General features: G+C 41.1%; 1 protein-coding gene across 1 annotated transcript in view; it reads right to left on the reverse strand.

Annotated features, from left to right (window-relative positions):
* Positions 1–289: 289 nt before the first annotated feature.
* Positions 290–17,487, reverse strand: part of Hs6st3 (heparan sulfate 6-O-sulfotransferase 3) — a 711,590-nt gene continuing 694,392 nt past the window's right edge. Inside the window, exon 2 of the mRNA XM_028868310.2 lies at positions 290–6,997. Within this exon, the coding sequence (XP_028724143.1) occupies positions 6,289–6,997 (709 nt within the window). The 3' untranslated portion in view covers positions 290–6,288. The remainder of the gene's footprint in view (positions 6,998–17,487) is intronic.

Raw genomic sequence — 17,487 nt, forward strand, 5'->3', positions numbered from 1 at the left:
GGTGGAGAGTGAGAGATGCAGAGAAGCACAGTTTTAGAAGTTGATGTGTTTGAGAGCCTGTGAAAAGTTCCCTGACCCCACAGAGTCTAAATGGTTCCAGTCCTCACATTCCTTGTCTTTTGTGGCTTTTATGATTTCAAATTCAATAACCACATTTGTGTCCATAGCATGAGTTTTCTTGAGTTTGACTAAACTGATCCTGTGGATTTGATTTCCATAAATCCCTTGAAGTATTCAAATATTTTTTTTCATTTTGTATCAAAGTCTGACAAAAACACCAGACAAATAATTATTCTTGACATCACAACAGTTTAATATGTTAACTTACTCATTAAATTTTGTGCTTCACATCAATGGGAATTTTGGTTCTACAAACTACCATTTTTTAAATAGCAATAAAGGTTGGTAATGTCACAATATAGTCTCCTAATAACCAAGTTCATACATACTGCACAGAAACAAAAGAAGAAACACCTCCTAGAAGAAATAATTTGCATCTATTGAATAACTATCTTACATCTAGAATGGGGCACCAGATAAAGATTTAGATTTTTCTAACATTTGATACATTAAAAAAAGAAGAAGAACAAAATGCAAGCAAAACCCAGAAAGTACTTCTCGAAGAAAACTCTTGGTCATATGATTCAAACAAAGCATGACAAGGAGATGGAAGGTGTGGGATCATGGCTAAGTCACACAAAACTGCTTGTCAGGACATTGTTTTCCCAGCAAGAGCTGAGGACTTTTAGTCCTGATCTCTGGCCTTTCCCACAGTGAGGCAGAACATAGATCTCATAGAGTCACCCTCAGTTTGCTGAAGGTAGACAGTTGCAGTCTGTCCTGTGGATATTGAAGAAGACAGACTTCAGAAACACCTTCATGTCAGTGTCTGCAAATTCAGCATTCCAGTGTTCCATCAGGCTACCCCCAGTCCTTGCCGAGAAGTGCAGAGGCTTGCAAGCATTCTAGAGTTCACAACAGGCCAGCATCAGGATTCTCAGCACTACTGCAGAGAGGTCAATTCCGACAACAGACGGCGAGGATGGGTCCACGGCTATTGTATCCCAGAGGTGACAAAACTCATAATTCCCCTAATTGTCTAGGAGGGCTCATTGAGTTTCAGAGAATTCACTCAGATGTGTCCTGGTGAATATGGTGAGAACGGAGCTGACACTGGCTAGTATCCATTAGAGATAGAACAGGTTAAATAAGGGAAGTCAGAAGTTTGGAGAGAAAGAACAGCTGCATGATCCCCAGAAGTCATGAACCGGGCAGCATTGGTCACCTAAGCCAGCCCACCACCCAGCCTGGAGGCTTTCAGATAAAGTTCTGGTGACCAGTAGACACACAATGACAGTGATGGAAAAGGAAAACCTAAAAACCACAGCTGTGATCACAACTGTGTGTTCTTGCCTGTGTCAAAAACAGCTCTGTTTAGTCCAACTCTTCCTCCCTAGTCAACCTTCAGACCCCACATCTACCTGAGGCTCTAATTCTGCTTGTGGGTGTGCCCTATCCTGTGCTTTTCTAAGTGGCTAGAAGAATTAAGTCACATGTTTCCAGGCTACCTTTTATCCTAAGGACAAAAGCTATGTCTTCACCAACAGTATTCCACGACTGACTGGCACATGTTTTAATGGTCTGTCTCTGGTGGTCTGTCCTTCTGGGCTCTACTTTTTCCTAGAGCTGCCCTACTGTCTGTAGTCCTCTGTGTCTCGTGTGACCCCATTTTGACCCTCTTCTCAGCCACATGACACGTCTGGGAAGGAATCAGATAGACTGGGTGAAGTTGTTTATTTATTACAGCTTAAAGCATTTCATCCTTCAGCAATGGGCAAAAGAATAGCAAATAAAATATGAAATATCTGTAACGATATGCTGCTGATAAAATACCAGTGACCTGGGGAAAAAGTAGAGAGAGGGAGGCCTTTTATGAGCAGAGGTCCTATTGATCACCCCTTAAGCTTTCCTAACAGGCAGCTACTGATTCTGAATTTCTTGAATGTTGTGTGTCCCATTGGAGTTGTAAGCTTATCCCCTCAGTCTCTGAGTTGGATAGTTTGAGGGTGGAATAGGGTCGACATCCAGCTAGAGGTATTTGAGTGTCTCCCCTGAATTCCTGTGCTTTTCTCTGACTCCCTTGTACCACTCTCTACCTGAGCATTCCGTTCAAGTAAGAGGCCCCTTCACTGGGGGAAGAATTGAGAGTCTACTGGACCTGTCCATGGCATTTTCTAGGTCATTGCAGCTCCACAACAAGTTGAAGGAAGACAGAAATCAATAAAGATTTAGATTTCCCACTCTTGCAATTCCCAGTCCCAACACTGATGCCAAACAGAATATAGTGGTAGGAAAAGCTCCGGGGCTGAAAGGCCGTGGGCTCTGAGCAACTTCCTTGCAAATGAATGAGAACTGTGGTGTGTGTGTGTGTGTGTGTGTGTGTGTGTGTGTGTGTGTGTGTGGTGTCTTCCAACATCTCTGAATCATTCCAAATGATCAAATGTAAAAGAATGGGAAATGCCAGTCAGTGCATAAGAATGTAAGGTAGGCCAAGTGGGATACTACATGTTGTGAAAAGCATTAAATGCTGACAGAGAGAATTTTAATCTCATCATTTGTAAAAACTGATGAGAAAATAAATGATACTGAATAGGACTTGGCATTTTTCCATTTCCTTTTTTTTGGGGGGGGGGACGGGTAGTTTTCTATCAGTATTAATTTCCCACCATTCCTTTAACAATGGAGCTCTCCCCACTTATCAAGACACCCAGCACTGAGTAAAAAGACATTTTCTTGTCTTCTCTGCAACTGGATGTGACTAATGTCTAGATTCCAGCCAATGGCACGTGACTGCGAGCAGTACCTGCAATTGCTTGTGCTTCCACTCCACTGTCTCGAGTGAAAATTAGGTGGCTGTGGTTAGAGCAGACACCTTGGGTCAGGAGGTAGATGCTATGTCTTAAAATGAAGAAGCAATAAGAGAGGATTAGCCCCCTCTCCATCCAGACTTTTAAGACTATTATGTTAATGGTCTGATCAAATGAAGATCTTTAGTTCAAATTGTTGATTAGGTTTTTGATAAAGAAACACATCTTTATATTTTTTAGTAACATAATTTTTCTTAAGTGTTGTCAACGTTGATTGGTGAAGTTATTAATTGTTTTCCCTAGTATCAAGAGCAGGCTTCGAGGAAGCTGGAAGGAGACAAAAAAAAGTGTCTGTCTTAGTCCATATCAAAATATGAACAAAATGTGTGTGACACACAACACACACACACACACACACACACACACACACACACACACACACACACACACCAGTCCACTGTCTTCTGCTGCAACTGGCAAGAGAAGGGAGAAAACACCTGCCTGGGGATTGGAGGAGTGCACAAGAAGTGGAGTTATCTAGGGATTGTTTTTCCTGTCTATGTAGTTGGAGTCGATGTGGTTTGAGACCTTAAGGCTGATGAGTTCCCATGCATCCTTAGCTTCCTGTGCCTGCCACTGGCATCTATTCCTGCAGCATCACCCAGAATGGAGCTGTGCAGTCAATTTTCAGAAAATGCACTATATCCCACCTCTCCATTTCTATCAAGCAGGACCCCGGGGATATAACAACTGTGATGCTTCCGAATGGAACTCATGAGTGAGGGAGCCCATGGTAGTCTTTCCAATTCACTTAGCACTGGCCTGGGGCCAACACAGAGATGGTTTCTCCTTCTCGCATCATTCTGTTGTCTGTTTCCAAGTGGAGGGAGGGCCACGCATCCTACACTCAGCCTTGAGGTGGCAGGAAGCCTTTTGATATAAACTCTAAGATTCCAGAGGAATAATGTGGTGGTAGCAGAGGCTGCCTCCAGGATTCCTTGCCAAAAATGTAAAGTGAGTTTAAAAGAATTAATCTGATGCTTTCTAGTCTGTTTTGATTTTCTATTTGAAAAAACACTGAGGCGTGTGTGTGTGTGTGTGTGTGTGTGTGTGTGTGTGTGCATGTGTGTGTGCATGTGTGTGTTGCATGTATGTATGTGTGTATCACAGTTGATGGCAGAGGCACAGTTTACAGGTTTCCATTTTTGGCAGAACATTAGATCTCAATGACTGAATGTGTTCTTCTCATCCCTCTGCCCTTCCCCCTTTCCCCTACCTCCTCTGGAGCAAATCATCATAAAGATATACATGGATATTTTGAGAGGCTTCATCTCTACCAATGAAAAAGCCATAGTTAATTGTCCACTTTAAATTTACTTTTGTGTGTAACTCAAAAATTATGGTTGCTAAAGAAGTCTTCCATCTCTCAGCACACTAGTGAGAAAAGGATGAGGGGGCAACTCACCCTAGGGGAGAAGAACTCAGGATTACTGCAAGTGTAGTCTCGTCACTTTATGCCACCTGTGTGGACCAGGAGCAAATACTTCAGCGTAAGAACATCTGGCTTCTTCTATGATTGGCAGGCATATTTACCCTACATGGGAAGTGCTACATGAATATCTTGTGCTTTGTGGCCAGCTAGGTCTACCTTACAATCTTCAAGGAAGCCTCATCCCATGTGTGGGCTTCATCTTCTCAACTATATAATGAGGACTAGCAATATCCACCTTGTTATACTAGATATATTGAAGGTATAGCATGGGGCGTCTCTTAGAACATGCATGACACAAGAAGGCCATCCAATGATATCATTTCATTCAGTATACTAGACGCCAAGCACAATAAGAGAAACATCAAAGCTACTTCTCCATTGGAATCTACAAAAGATGCTAGGCTCACTTGCATCTGTCCCCCCATAGACACTGGGAGATGATGGCCTTTCAACCCCAGAGAGAACATTCCGAAGGCTGAGCAGTGCCTTGTGTAGAGCTGGCTTAAACATCAAACACATGGGGCATCAGTGAAATAGGTGTTCCAGGCTGATTTCTGGGTCTCCAGCCTTTGGCCTTTAGCTGCTTGAAAGGACTGATCTTACAAACATGTAACACTTTCTACTCACTCTGCTCCTTCACTGAATGTGAGGCAAAGGCTTTCTACTCCCTCCTTCCTATCCCTTTCCAGAAGTGTCTGTTGTTGTGGCTTGGGAAGGGTAAAAGCAAGAAACCTAGGGCAATGCAGCACATTTTTGGCCCAGTTTTGTATACTGTTTCTTGGTTCTCTGGTTGTAGCCATAGAACAAGCAATGATTGTGTGGGAAGACAGAGGTTTAAGCACCCTGTAAATGTCAGATGCAGCTTCCTTCTGAACTGATATAACTGTCTCATGGATGCCATGCTGCAGCTCCTGGCCCCACTCATATATTGACCTGGGATGTATTGTGTGTCCTCATTGGTTCAGCTCCTGTTCTTTAACTAAAGATTTTTGAAAACATCTTTTCTTCTGTGTTAGCAGAATTTCAAACCTGGCTGAAAAGGTGTCTGCCCCACAAAGGCAAGAGTCTGACATTCTTTTAATGTAACAACTAAGGTTCTAAAGCTAGCTTAGAAGTGGAGGTTTTTTTCTGCTTTCTTTGCTTTCATTCTCCTAATTTATAAAAATTTATTCTTTACTTGGAGGATTAACACTGATAAAGTGCAATCTCCTTAGTCATTACTAAATAAGTGTGTTCCCCAAAATGTCTCATTAGTATTCATTTCTCAGGGTCACAACCAACCCTACCTTGTGTTCACTCCCTATCCCCTAAAAGACCGAGTGGACCTGTGGCTTAGGTTTCTGATGTCAGTTTGTAGGCTAAGAGTCTAGTTATGGTCGGTATTATGGTAATCTTGTTTAAAACCATCTGCAGAGACAAACCATGTTATTCATGATTTAAACCTCATTTGAACAGTTCCCAAATTCAACACAGAGTGAGAAGGGTCATCTAAGGGCAGAAGGGTCTTTCTCTCTTTCTCTGAACAGACCAGTGGTCTATTGGGTGCACTGTGATGAATTCAGCAGAGCATACAAGCCATGGTTTTGGTTTTCCCGGATACTTCTGTGGGCCTCAGGTTCCCTAATCGACCCACTGTGAGTGGCAAAGATACTATATACTGTCTCCTTTCTGAGGCCTCTCATCTGACCCCCCTAAAGTGGTCTGTTCAATACATTTCCATCCCACTTGTATCAGTGATCAGAAAATGTCTAGAAAAGGAGAAAAGAAAACAAGATGGAAAATTTCCAGTTGGATTGAAGCAGACATTTGAATTAAGTCACACACAGCCAGAGATCCTCAGCCTGACCCAGCTTCCTTCTTCAGTGTAATCCAACAGAAGGACAAGGTGCCTGCTCATCTCCCCGTCACGAAAAAGGAGCAGGCAGAGGGTCACCATCTAACCACCTGGCTGTTGTAGTCCTCCGTGACCGTCCCCTCTGTGGCCCCATCCTCTTTGGGCCATCGATGTGCTCTGTGTTCTCGCTGCAGCCTCCGCTCCTCACGCCTCTTTTGGCGGTCCCTCTGGTGCTCTAGCTGTTTGGTGTGGTGGTACCGCTGCTGGAAGAGATCTTTTGCATATTCATAAAGCTGCATGTCCAGGAAGTTCAACTCCTCGATGTGCTGACGGGCTCCCTCGTTGATGTCCACATTGGAAGCCCGTGTGATGTTGAACTGTGTGAAAGGGGAGATGAACTTCAGGTTGAATGTCCTCTCAAAGAGAAACTGTGTCTTCCTCTGGAATTCCGTGAGCCCGAAGAAGGCCATGTTCTTCAGGTTGTTCTTAGCACTCTGCAACAGGATGGTATTGCGCTCACTCTCATTCATGAAAGTCAAGTTGTAGCAGCCCACCAGGCTGAGGTCAGCCAGCATGCGCACCTGCCGGTTGTTGGCCAAGTTGTAGCTACAATCCATGAACTCCCGCAAGCTGACCCCAGACCAGTCATCCCCTGGGTAGCAAGTAGGCAGCTCATCCGGGGTGGGGCTCCTTCCATCACACATGTGGAGAGAGGTTTTCCATGTGGCCCCTCTCTGAACATGTTTCCATTCACTCAGGTAACGTGACACTGGGTCCCGCAACATAGTGATGTAGTAGAAATTCCTGGAAGAGATTAAAAGAGAAGGTCAGTGGTTGGCAATACACTGTCATTCTGAATCTCTGGTGTCTGTAGCAATGCCAAGTGGACGGGCACTACTGCTAAATGCTCAAAGGAGACCATTAGCCTGAATTTGCACTGACAAAGTGTGTGTGCTCATATTCCTATCCTGAATTTGGGGATCAAGTGTCAATGCTAAGTTTATGGAGACTTTTCTACCCCATTGAATGTAGATGGGGTGGATGGGAGCAATGAATCATTCATTCACTCATTCATTCACTCAGCAGTTAGTCACTAATAAAGTACTGATGGCTTTAATATGTCACAGTTAGTGTAAGCATAGAAGGTTTAAAAAATACATCACCCATCTGAAGTAGAAAAGGTTTACCCATTAACTGTTTTATTTGAGCTTTACATTAAACTTTTGTATTGTACATGGCACTGCTAGAGAAGGAAACACAGAAAGGTCACAGGACCCAAAACGGCAAGACCCAAACCCAATTCTCCTTCATCTTTTCTCATAGCATCGCTACTCAGGTTATAAATTAAGGAGGGAAAAGGTGAACTGCCCATCAAACCCTGTCACTTGAAGTGCTTAAGAAGAGGCTGGATGTCCAATTGTCAGAAAAGACATCGCAGAAGAACAGAACACATGAGTCCTCAGAGCTCTTTTCTGTTTCTGAAACCCTACATTTCCCATTGCCTTTCCACAGTTTGATCCCAAGTCAGTCCCAGCCAAGGCCTTGCCTCATTTCTAGAGGCTTGCACTAGAAATACAAGGCCAATCATATTAACTCAGAGTTTTCCTGGAGACACAAGTGTAGCTCTCATAATTCTCTTGGAAGAACCCAGGAACCCCTGTAAAAATGCCTTGTATGCTGCCATGTGGTCAGAAAGTGATCTGCCATGCCCCGAGGGGAAGGACTATTATGCAGTGTGGCCCCAAGCTTGGCACCCAGACAAAGAAGACAGTCACATGAACTTAATCTATCTTAGAATGTGCTCTTTGAAGAAGCTTGACAATAAAGTAAGCAGACATTTTGACCTGATACATGCACACATATGATAGGTGATATATAGATGATGATAGATGACAAATTAGATGATAGATAAATAAATAGATACATAGATACATAGATAGATGTGATAGATACAACACAGATGACAGATGCATAATGGATGCATAGATGTTATAAATAGGTGATTGGTAGATGATATCTAGTTGCATGACAGAAAACTAGATGTGACAGATATATGGTAGATAAATAGGTGATAAATAAATTACAGATAGATGATATATAAATGGATGATAGATAGATGGAAATAGATGGTAGATATGTAGGTAGTAAATAATCTGTTGAGTAACGACTTAGTGGCCACTGCATTATGTATATTTTGCCAATCTCTGAAATCAAGGAGATTTCAGAGATTGGCAAATGTAAAATGTTGTTTATTTAGAGATAAATGGCAAAGTATAACTTATTTCAAATAAAAGCTATACCTTTGAAAACTGGAAAAAATAGGAGAGGTTGGGAAATCACTCTGCCTCTCCTGTGTTATCACAGTATTCTTCTCCACTTTTTGCTGCAGATGGAGGCCATCACATCAGGGCAAACTCTAAGATATGGTAAGATGCTCTGTTACAAACTCAAAGGAAAAATGCCTTTGTTCGGGGGAATTCTACCATTGCTTGTGAAATGGTGAAGAGAGAAGACAAAATCTAAGTTACACTTTATGTGTGCAAGAGCTCAGTGCCAAAGAAGATCATGGAAAGACACCCCATAGCAAGCCAAACCAATGGAAAATAGGAAACTAGCAATTCCCAAGGAAGAGAGCCCAGACATGCTTGGTAAGTATGTAAGGAAAGGACAAAGTATGGGAGGCTGATGTTCAACTAACAGAAAATCTTACTTGCTCTCCTAGACCACTTATGCAATCTATTTTTCAAGATTGGGGACAAAATTTTCTTAGTTTTGTCTTGCATTTGTAATGACAATTTATTTTTATTAAAATAAACTTACTTAAGTGCCTGGATGCTTTTTTTTTCATAGACTAACACTCAAGGTGTGCAGAGGTGAGTGTACACTAATTCTTCTTGTTTTTGTTTAGTATTTAACAAACTAAGAATTTGAGAAGACAAGAGATAGATTATACTTGTTATCAAGTTACAGAACTTGGATTTAACCAGGTCTGCCTCACTTCAAGAGAACTCTTCCTCTGTCATCACATCATGACAAGAAACACTTCTCCTGGAAGAACAATGCAACCCTGTGCCTGTTCTACTTGGCCAAGGTGAATGAGATGGAAAATCTTTACATACTCAGTTACAACAATGAAAAATAGTTTGAAGATGAGTTGTTTTTATTCTGATTTTTAGAAATATTTGATGAAGAATTATCTTTTAAACTATATCTTTTCTTATATTCTGCTATTTTCAGTGCAGAACCTCACCAGTAGCTAAACCAAATGGTTTTGGAATGTGCTAAAGAAACTTCAGAGAATGTAGCATGAATTCTGAGTCTTAACTTGTCCTTTTAATTCCAGAGGGAGAATTTCTTAAAATTGTCATGGGTACTGCAGCCCAAACCCTTGCATTGCCCATCACCATTTTCCATAACACTGCCGTCTTTTCACATAATGGAAAAATAATATAACATTGGAAGAATGTGTCCTAAAAGGTCAGCAAGGAATCAGGAGGTATTTAACATGGCTTCCAGGCTCAGGAGGAGCCATTGCTGATCCCACGTAGCCCGCAGTGGACATAGATGAGTACTGCTGAGTGTTAGATGGCCCGCTTAGTATGTAATGGGGGACTGCTTCACATTTCACTTCCACAGCAGAGACCGATCTTTATTCCACAAACAATTTCATAATAAATGTTATGAATACAGTAATGATAAAGGTGTAACTCTGGGGATTATGTTTGTCAAACACACCAGGGCAGTAGAATTTAAATTAGAAAGGTGTTCAACTGAGCCAAATTAGACCACAAGTGGAATATTATTAGCTTTCCTGTTAATTATATCAAGTAGAAGACATACAGAAGTATTTCAACAACAGCGAAATCCGGTGACAGTAAGATCTAAGTTCTGTTATATGTCTCAAATTTCATACATCCAGATTTTAAAAATGACAGAGTTGAGGGTGTATGGAGGTAAGAATCCCAAGGTTAGTCTTATCAAGACCCAAGTTAATCTGCAAAATCAAGTGCTTTAATCTTACTTGGGAATACCAAGCATAGAATGTCTGGTAACTTTGTTTCACCAGATATCAAGTGACTACATGATCTTAAAGTAAATTTAAAATGATCTTGGATTCAAACTCAACTATTTAACTTCACATTGCATTTAATTTTGCCTGGTGATGTTTATATAAGTCTCAGGTATCTCTGAGGTTTACTAGCCAAAGGAGTCAACTTGTAAATAATCTTAAATCTGACACCAAGACCTAAATCTACAATGCAGTTCCTGCACCCACGGGTCAGGGACCACTGGGGAAGAAGGGGCAGAAAGATTACAAGAACCAGAGGAATAGAAAGTTTGTTGTGAGAACATGTCTACTCTAGAAATGTTAGAAAAGTTACATTCATGAAGTCTCACCAACAGGATGTCTAAACATGGCCTGAAGGAGGAAGACACTGATAGACAGATTAACTTGGAATGGGGAGTGTTCACTAGCTCTCATCCAAAGCTCTAGATGAAAGATTAAAGGAATGCTGAAAGCAACAGATCTCCCTAAGGAGGAACATGTCAATTGATTATCCAATACTAAATCAGCCCTGAAAACATAAATATATGTAACATTACATGGTACTGTGTTATTGTTTGTTTTTGCTCTTTGGGGGGCCCTGCCACCCAGTTTCCAAATAAGTCACACATGGAGGTTTATTCTTAATTATAAATATCTGGCCTTACCTTGGCTTGTTGCTAGCCATCTTTTTAAACTTTAAATTATCCCATCTAGCTTTTGCCTTTGGCCCTTTATCTTTCTTGATTTCTTTTTACCTTTCATTATTTCTCACTCCATTGCTGGTTGTGTAGCCGGGTAGCTGGTCCCTGATGCTCTCCTCTTTCTCTTGCTCCTCCTTCCTCTTTCCCTCAGATTTCTCCTTCTATTTATCCTCTCTGCCTGCCAGCCCTGCCTTGCTATTGGCCGTTCAGTTCTTTATTGGACCATCAGGTGTTTTAGACAGGCAAAGTAACACAGCTTCACAGAGTTAAACAAATGCAATATAAACAAAAATAACACACCTTAAAATAATATCCCACAACAGGACTGACCATATTGTATTATATAGTTAGGCACAAACACACACACACACACACACACACACACACACACACACACACACACATTCACACAGACTAGACACACACCAATGACAAAATAAAAGGAACCATGAATTTGGAAGAGACCAAGGTAGGTACATAGGAGAGTTTAAAGGGTGAAAGGAGAGGGAATATTATGTGATTATGTTATAATAAAATGATTTTTAGAAGTACAGGGAAAGGAGCTAGAAGAACATCGGCAATGATGAGTACCAAGTTGTCCATCTTGTGGCTTTGGATGCCAGTAGCTGGCAGAATTTGAGAAGTGGTACAGTCAGACATCACATGTTTACTTTACCTTTTTCTGTCCTATAATACAGCCAAAATACCAAATCAGGAAAATTGTAAAAGTAACATATAGAATTGAAGGACATCCAACTAATGAAGATAAACATGAAATTAAAATTAAGTTAATTTTTTAATTATTACTATTTTTTCTCTTCTTTGATATGCTCCCCCTCCAATACAAAGCTTAGTGGGGCTTCAGTGAAGCGATGCCTATGTCTGGGCCACAGAAGCGCCCTATTTACCTGCTGATAGAGCAAAGCTCTGCAGCACTTGTCTGCTCCTGCTGGAGTTTTGATCAGGAATGTTTTCCTCCTTCTAATACCCATGTGGCCACAGTCCAGTTCTCATCACAAGGTTACTGGAAGATGATGGAGCTTGTTCATAATGAGAGAAAGTTAAGTTCTATCTATCTATCTATCATCTATCTATCTATCTATCTATCTATCTATCATCTATCTATCTATCATCATCAACAACATCATCATCCTTTCTCTCTCTCTTTCTCTCTCTCTCTCTCTCTCTCTCTCTCTCTCTCTCTCTCTCTCTCTCTCTGGCAATAAATTACTAATTCATTTTCCTCCTAACCAGACTTTCACAAATAACCCACCAAACATTATTTGAACCTTCTCTCCCTCACATAAGCACTGTGGCTAGGCACTGGGGAATCGCTGGGATTACAGATGTTGTTCCCATAGAGACTTTAGGCACCCAGTGATTTTGATAAAGTGAGAGAAATGCTGGAATTACGGGACAAATCTGCCAATCTCCTTGAAACAGAACAGTCCCCAAGACACACAGCTTTATTTGTCTTGGCAACAGCCTCCCTTCACAGATCTCCACTTGACTGAAACTTGGGTGAATTCACTTAAGAAAGCCAAACGTAAAGTGAAATCTTTAGAATTGCCATGCTTTGGCCCCAGGACAGTAATGACAAATTCATGTGTGCACAGAAAAATCAGGAAATGGATGCTGTTGTCAGTTCAGTAATTATTTTACTTGATCATAAGCATATGGTTCGGCATGGTTTATGGAGGTTCCAAGGCAACAGGACACATACTTTTCAATGGTTCTCCTATTAAATAATTCTAAATATGACACAAGGGAGTCGCTTCCTCCTTTCACATTGAAAACGTTTGCTCTTCTCTTTGCTCAAGTCGGGGCTCATACCTCTTCCCTTGACTTCACTGCCTATATTATTTCTTGGCATTACACCGTCATCTCTCATGCATAAATAAGTCTTGGTCATCTCTAAGAGTTCACGTGCCTTTCTGAATAATATGCACTGTACCTTATGTCTCACAGCAGCTGAAGGCAGTGTCCAGCTCACAGGAGATGTTCAATAATTGATTGTTGGACAAAATAGATGGACAGCTGCATGAAATGCATGTATTTGAGTAACTAAGGTCACTGTTGCCTTTAGTAACTATGCCTTTCTTTTTTCTCACATAAAAAATATTTTCATTATTGTTAAAGGCACAGATGTGAAAAGTGAACAAAATGATGTAGATTTGATTTTGTTAGTTGGTGATGCAGAAGACAGTTAATACAGACAAAAGGCAAATTGTTGACTATTTCTCATACAACAGTTAATTAGTAACAATTTAATTTATTCTAATTAGTATTCAAATTAATGATTTTCTTCTCAACTGCTTCAAGACACTGTATCTTACATACCAGTTTATTGTATAATTTGTTCCTTCTTCAAATAGTCAGTGATTTAATTAATACATGCATATCAACAGTTTGCTGTGTACAAGGAACATTTCTAAAAAATGTGGAGAAATTTTTTTAAAAATGCCCTCAAGTATTGGTGACTTAGCTGTGCTGGGGTGGAAAATGATATTAATTGGCAAGTTATAGAATTAAGGAGTAGACAAAAATATTTAAGAATATTCTCTGCACCTTGGAGATCACTAAAGTAGCTTGGCCAGGCCCTGGGGATCATGGTGTAGATTGATAAATGGGATAAGAAGGGACAGTAGAGAGTAGAAGCTTGTCCAGAGTATTGAAACCAAAATGTTTCAGGCTCCGAATAACACTGCTAACTATTAAAATTGTGAAAGCATTGGCTTCGTCAAAGTCATTTAGCAATAGTATCAAAAATGGATTACAGTGGATCGAGACAGAACGAAACAGTCTGTGGCCACAGGAAAAGACTAGCGGAGAAAAACTCCTGAGGGTGTGGTGAGGAGGGATTCAGGACAGACTCGGGAATTCTGATCTTGTTGCCCCCATCTATACTGCTCACTTTCTCCAGCTATATCTCTTTTCTCTTTCCTTCTGTTTAACATTTCTCTTTTACTACTATGATAGAAGCAGCACTAACAGGACACAGTGGTGGAATAAGGAGTGTAAGATACTTCAATCACTTTGTTGGGGGTGATTAAAAAACATTCACTTTTATAAGGCTATGACTTGACAATTCAAAAGAGCACAAGGCAACGAATTTACAAAATGCTAGACTCTCAAAATTTAATGAATATGTTCCTCCCATCACTAGCTTAACTCATATAAAATCTAACAGCAAGATTAGTATCCATGGTATTATACTTCCATAAAACCACATAAGTGGGAACTTCTCTACTGAGACATATTTGCTACCAAAAGGATTATGCTCTTTGTCTCCCCAGCCAAGTTTAAGCCCTTCTACACACTACCATTAATTGTAGAAACCAATGGATGTGTGCTAGTCTGCACAGGAGTCATTATAACCTGAGAAAACCTGGCCTTGCCTTCCTTTCCTTGAACCTGAAATACATGACTAAATAGATTGGTCAATGCTTATGGAATGAATAAACATATAACATTAATAAATATATACTATTCCATTGATTCCTTGATTGTGTAAAAATTATAGGAAATAAGAAATTTCTCTTGTTCCACAGATTTGGACCTGAGTTTTCTTTGTGTAATCAAGTTCCTTCAAAGCTCGGTGTCTCCAGAACATCCTCAGCTGTGGTAAAGGACGGACTCAGGAGACTGAGAAGGAGATTGTTGGTCCTCAACTGTGGGATGGGCGTGGGTGATGTGTCCATTCTCAGCATGAGCTGACAAATGCCTTCTAAGAAGTGGATCTTAGCCCTTTGCACTCTGCTATATGCTAGAATCATTTTCCATATACTCAGAATTAATGTTCCTCTCTTTAGTGTCACATGTGTATGGTGGGATGCCTATTCTTCATGATCTCTGTAGAGTATGATCCCCACAGTACTGTATCTTCCAGGAGGATGTTCAGCAGTGAGTGCTTCATAGTCTGCCCTTTGACACAGTGATGAATGGGCCCTTTATGCAAACCTTGAAAACAAATTAAGGAATATGAGAATGATGTTCTAAACAAGTGGGAATTAGAAAGCATGATTGCAAAGTATCATAATAAAGAACTTTAGGAGGCTGACAATGGCATGTGCCATAGTGGTTGGTTCCAAGGATGCCCAGCACTTCAAGAGAGAATAGAGACACAGTGTTTTGTTATCTTGCCTTGTACAGCAGCCATTCATCGGGCCCAATGACAGCCACCACACTGCTGTCACCTCCCCCCTCAGTGTGACTTACAAAGCAGCAGCCAGACCCCTGGTGAAGGCATTTTTATTATAGTGAAGGGTCTCCACTCTGTTGACCTACTAAGTGAGGCATGCAAGGGGGGCCCAAAGAGCTTCCCTCCAGAGAACGAAACCCAGCATTCACACTTTCCCTATGGGTCAACCATGTCTTTAAAAAATTGTTTTCCCCAGTAAGAAGTGCTATAGATAGTCATTATATACAAATGACATGGAACATGTGAGAGAGGAAAAGTGAAATTTAAAATGATCTGTAATTACTTAATTCCCATAAACCACCTCAACACCACTTTTAAAAGTTCTGAGATCATTTAACCTTTTTCAACTTCATTTATATAGGATAAATTGTCTATTCTATTTACTATTCTTTTATGATATACAACATTCTTCTATAAAATCGTAATATTTGAGTTATGCATAGTCTATAATACATGGGACCAATCTCTCCACTTTGCATAACTAAGCAGTACAAGTATTATTAACAAGAGTGTGATAAAAAGCACAAGCCATAAATAACTGTGCACACAACGAATTACAGGAATAGAATTTCCCAGTCAAGGGTATTGCTCCTGTTACATTGTCAAAATACTTGAATGAAGTTACCACCAGTGTTTTTGATGGCAGGTTAGGATGAGAGGGATAGTTCCATGAGGCTGACATTCTTGAGTTCCAATGTACATGGCCACCCAAAGTTAAATGGGAGTTGAGACTAGGCTCCGCCCACTCCCTACTGGACATATAGCCTATTGGAAACATAAGCCTTCCAGGGACATTCCAGGACAGTCAGGTGGGGCTTCATGACATGTTGGTATGACAATATTTTTCCTCCAAAAAGATTTATTCTTCACATAATGAGCAGCTGGGATATCAAATTAGAGACTCAACATGTGTGGGCTCTGGTCCCACTCTCCAGGGTTGCTGCAACATTGATGCTGGCATCTGGATCACAAGGACTTGAGTCTCCCACCCTTTGTGTTCCATGCTGGTCCCCAGAGAATCAGTCACTGGAGATGCAGCCTGCTAACTTTAATTATGGGAAGCCAAGGATGCTAAACTAACCAAACAAAAGTAGGAAATGAGAGGCTCCAGGACCATAGAGGTCATTTCATTCACCAACCCCTACTTCCCTTGAGTCAGAGGATGCATTTATCAGTACGGTGAATTTTAAATCCCGTCACGTCAGCTCCTTATATTGACAGTGAACCTACGAGCCGCAGACTCACTAAAATGCCATGATTTTCTGGTGCTTGTCACATTTGCTTTTACCATACCCCAAGTGGCTGCCGCAAGCATAAATTTCAGGGAATGCATGTTCCAGGGGCTTGTTTTTGCTATCTTGCCAAGCACAGATCCTCCCAGTACACTTTCAGATGTGCGGAGGAGGGTCCTGCCCTCATGCATTATTCACAGACTTCTGTGATTACGCGGTCCAGAGGCGCCCTGCTTTGCACTGCGTCCCTGGGATTTGGGCACGAGGACTTCTCAAGGCGTTCAGCAAAGCTGTGGTTTATGCATGCTGGTATCCACCTGGAGCCTTGGAGCCGCCCTGGAGTGAGATAAGGCTCCATTCAGTCTCTCTAGCAGCTCTAATCCCAGCCGGGCAAAGCTGAACAGCAGATAGTACACTCCGATTGTGTTATCAGGCCTAAAGTGTTCCGCCAAGTGCTCTTCTTAGCTAATTTCTCAGGCGCTGCTTTTAGGGAATGTGAGAATTACACACGGTGGGAACGATGAGGTGTCTATTTTGTGATTCGTTAGCGCTGGCCAATTTGGAAAGGAAAAGACGTGAATCAGGGTATTTAAGAGCCAGGCACGTGTTCCAATATTTAGATCAGCATTTGACAGCTTTGATGCAGATTTTCCTAAAACATCATAGGATTAAAAAAAAAGAAAGAAAGAAATCATCTCTGTCTAGATTTTTGCCATGTTCTTACATAAAGACTCTTCTATTTTAGGATTTTTCTACATTCTGCTACCAGGACTGTGTGATCACTGTAGCATGCTAAGCAAAATTACTGAGCCACCTCCACCAGATCCCTTCCCCTTCTCTCCCTTCAAAGCAAGCACCATGGAGGACATTCCCAGACAATGACTAGTGGGGAAGCTGATTAGAAATGTGCAAAGTTCTTGTGAAATGAAAACCAGTACTAGCAGCAATAGTGCTTAGCATTTATTGAGTGGGTACTGTGTCCAACTATGGACCAATTTAGTCATCACAACAACCCCTGTGTTTCACAGATTTTCAGATGGCATTAGTGATTCTACACAGTGTGGTAGGTTTTGACAGGCTCTTCCATCATCTTGTCAAAGGCTGCCATGGAG

This window comes from Peromyscus leucopus, chromosome 9 (assembly GCF_004664715.2).
Source record: "Peromyscus leucopus breed LL Stock chromosome 9, UCI_PerLeu_2.1, whole genome shotgun sequence".
Classification (NCBI taxonomy): domain Eukaryota; kingdom Metazoa; phylum Chordata; class Mammalia; order Rodentia; family Cricetidae; genus Peromyscus; species Peromyscus leucopus.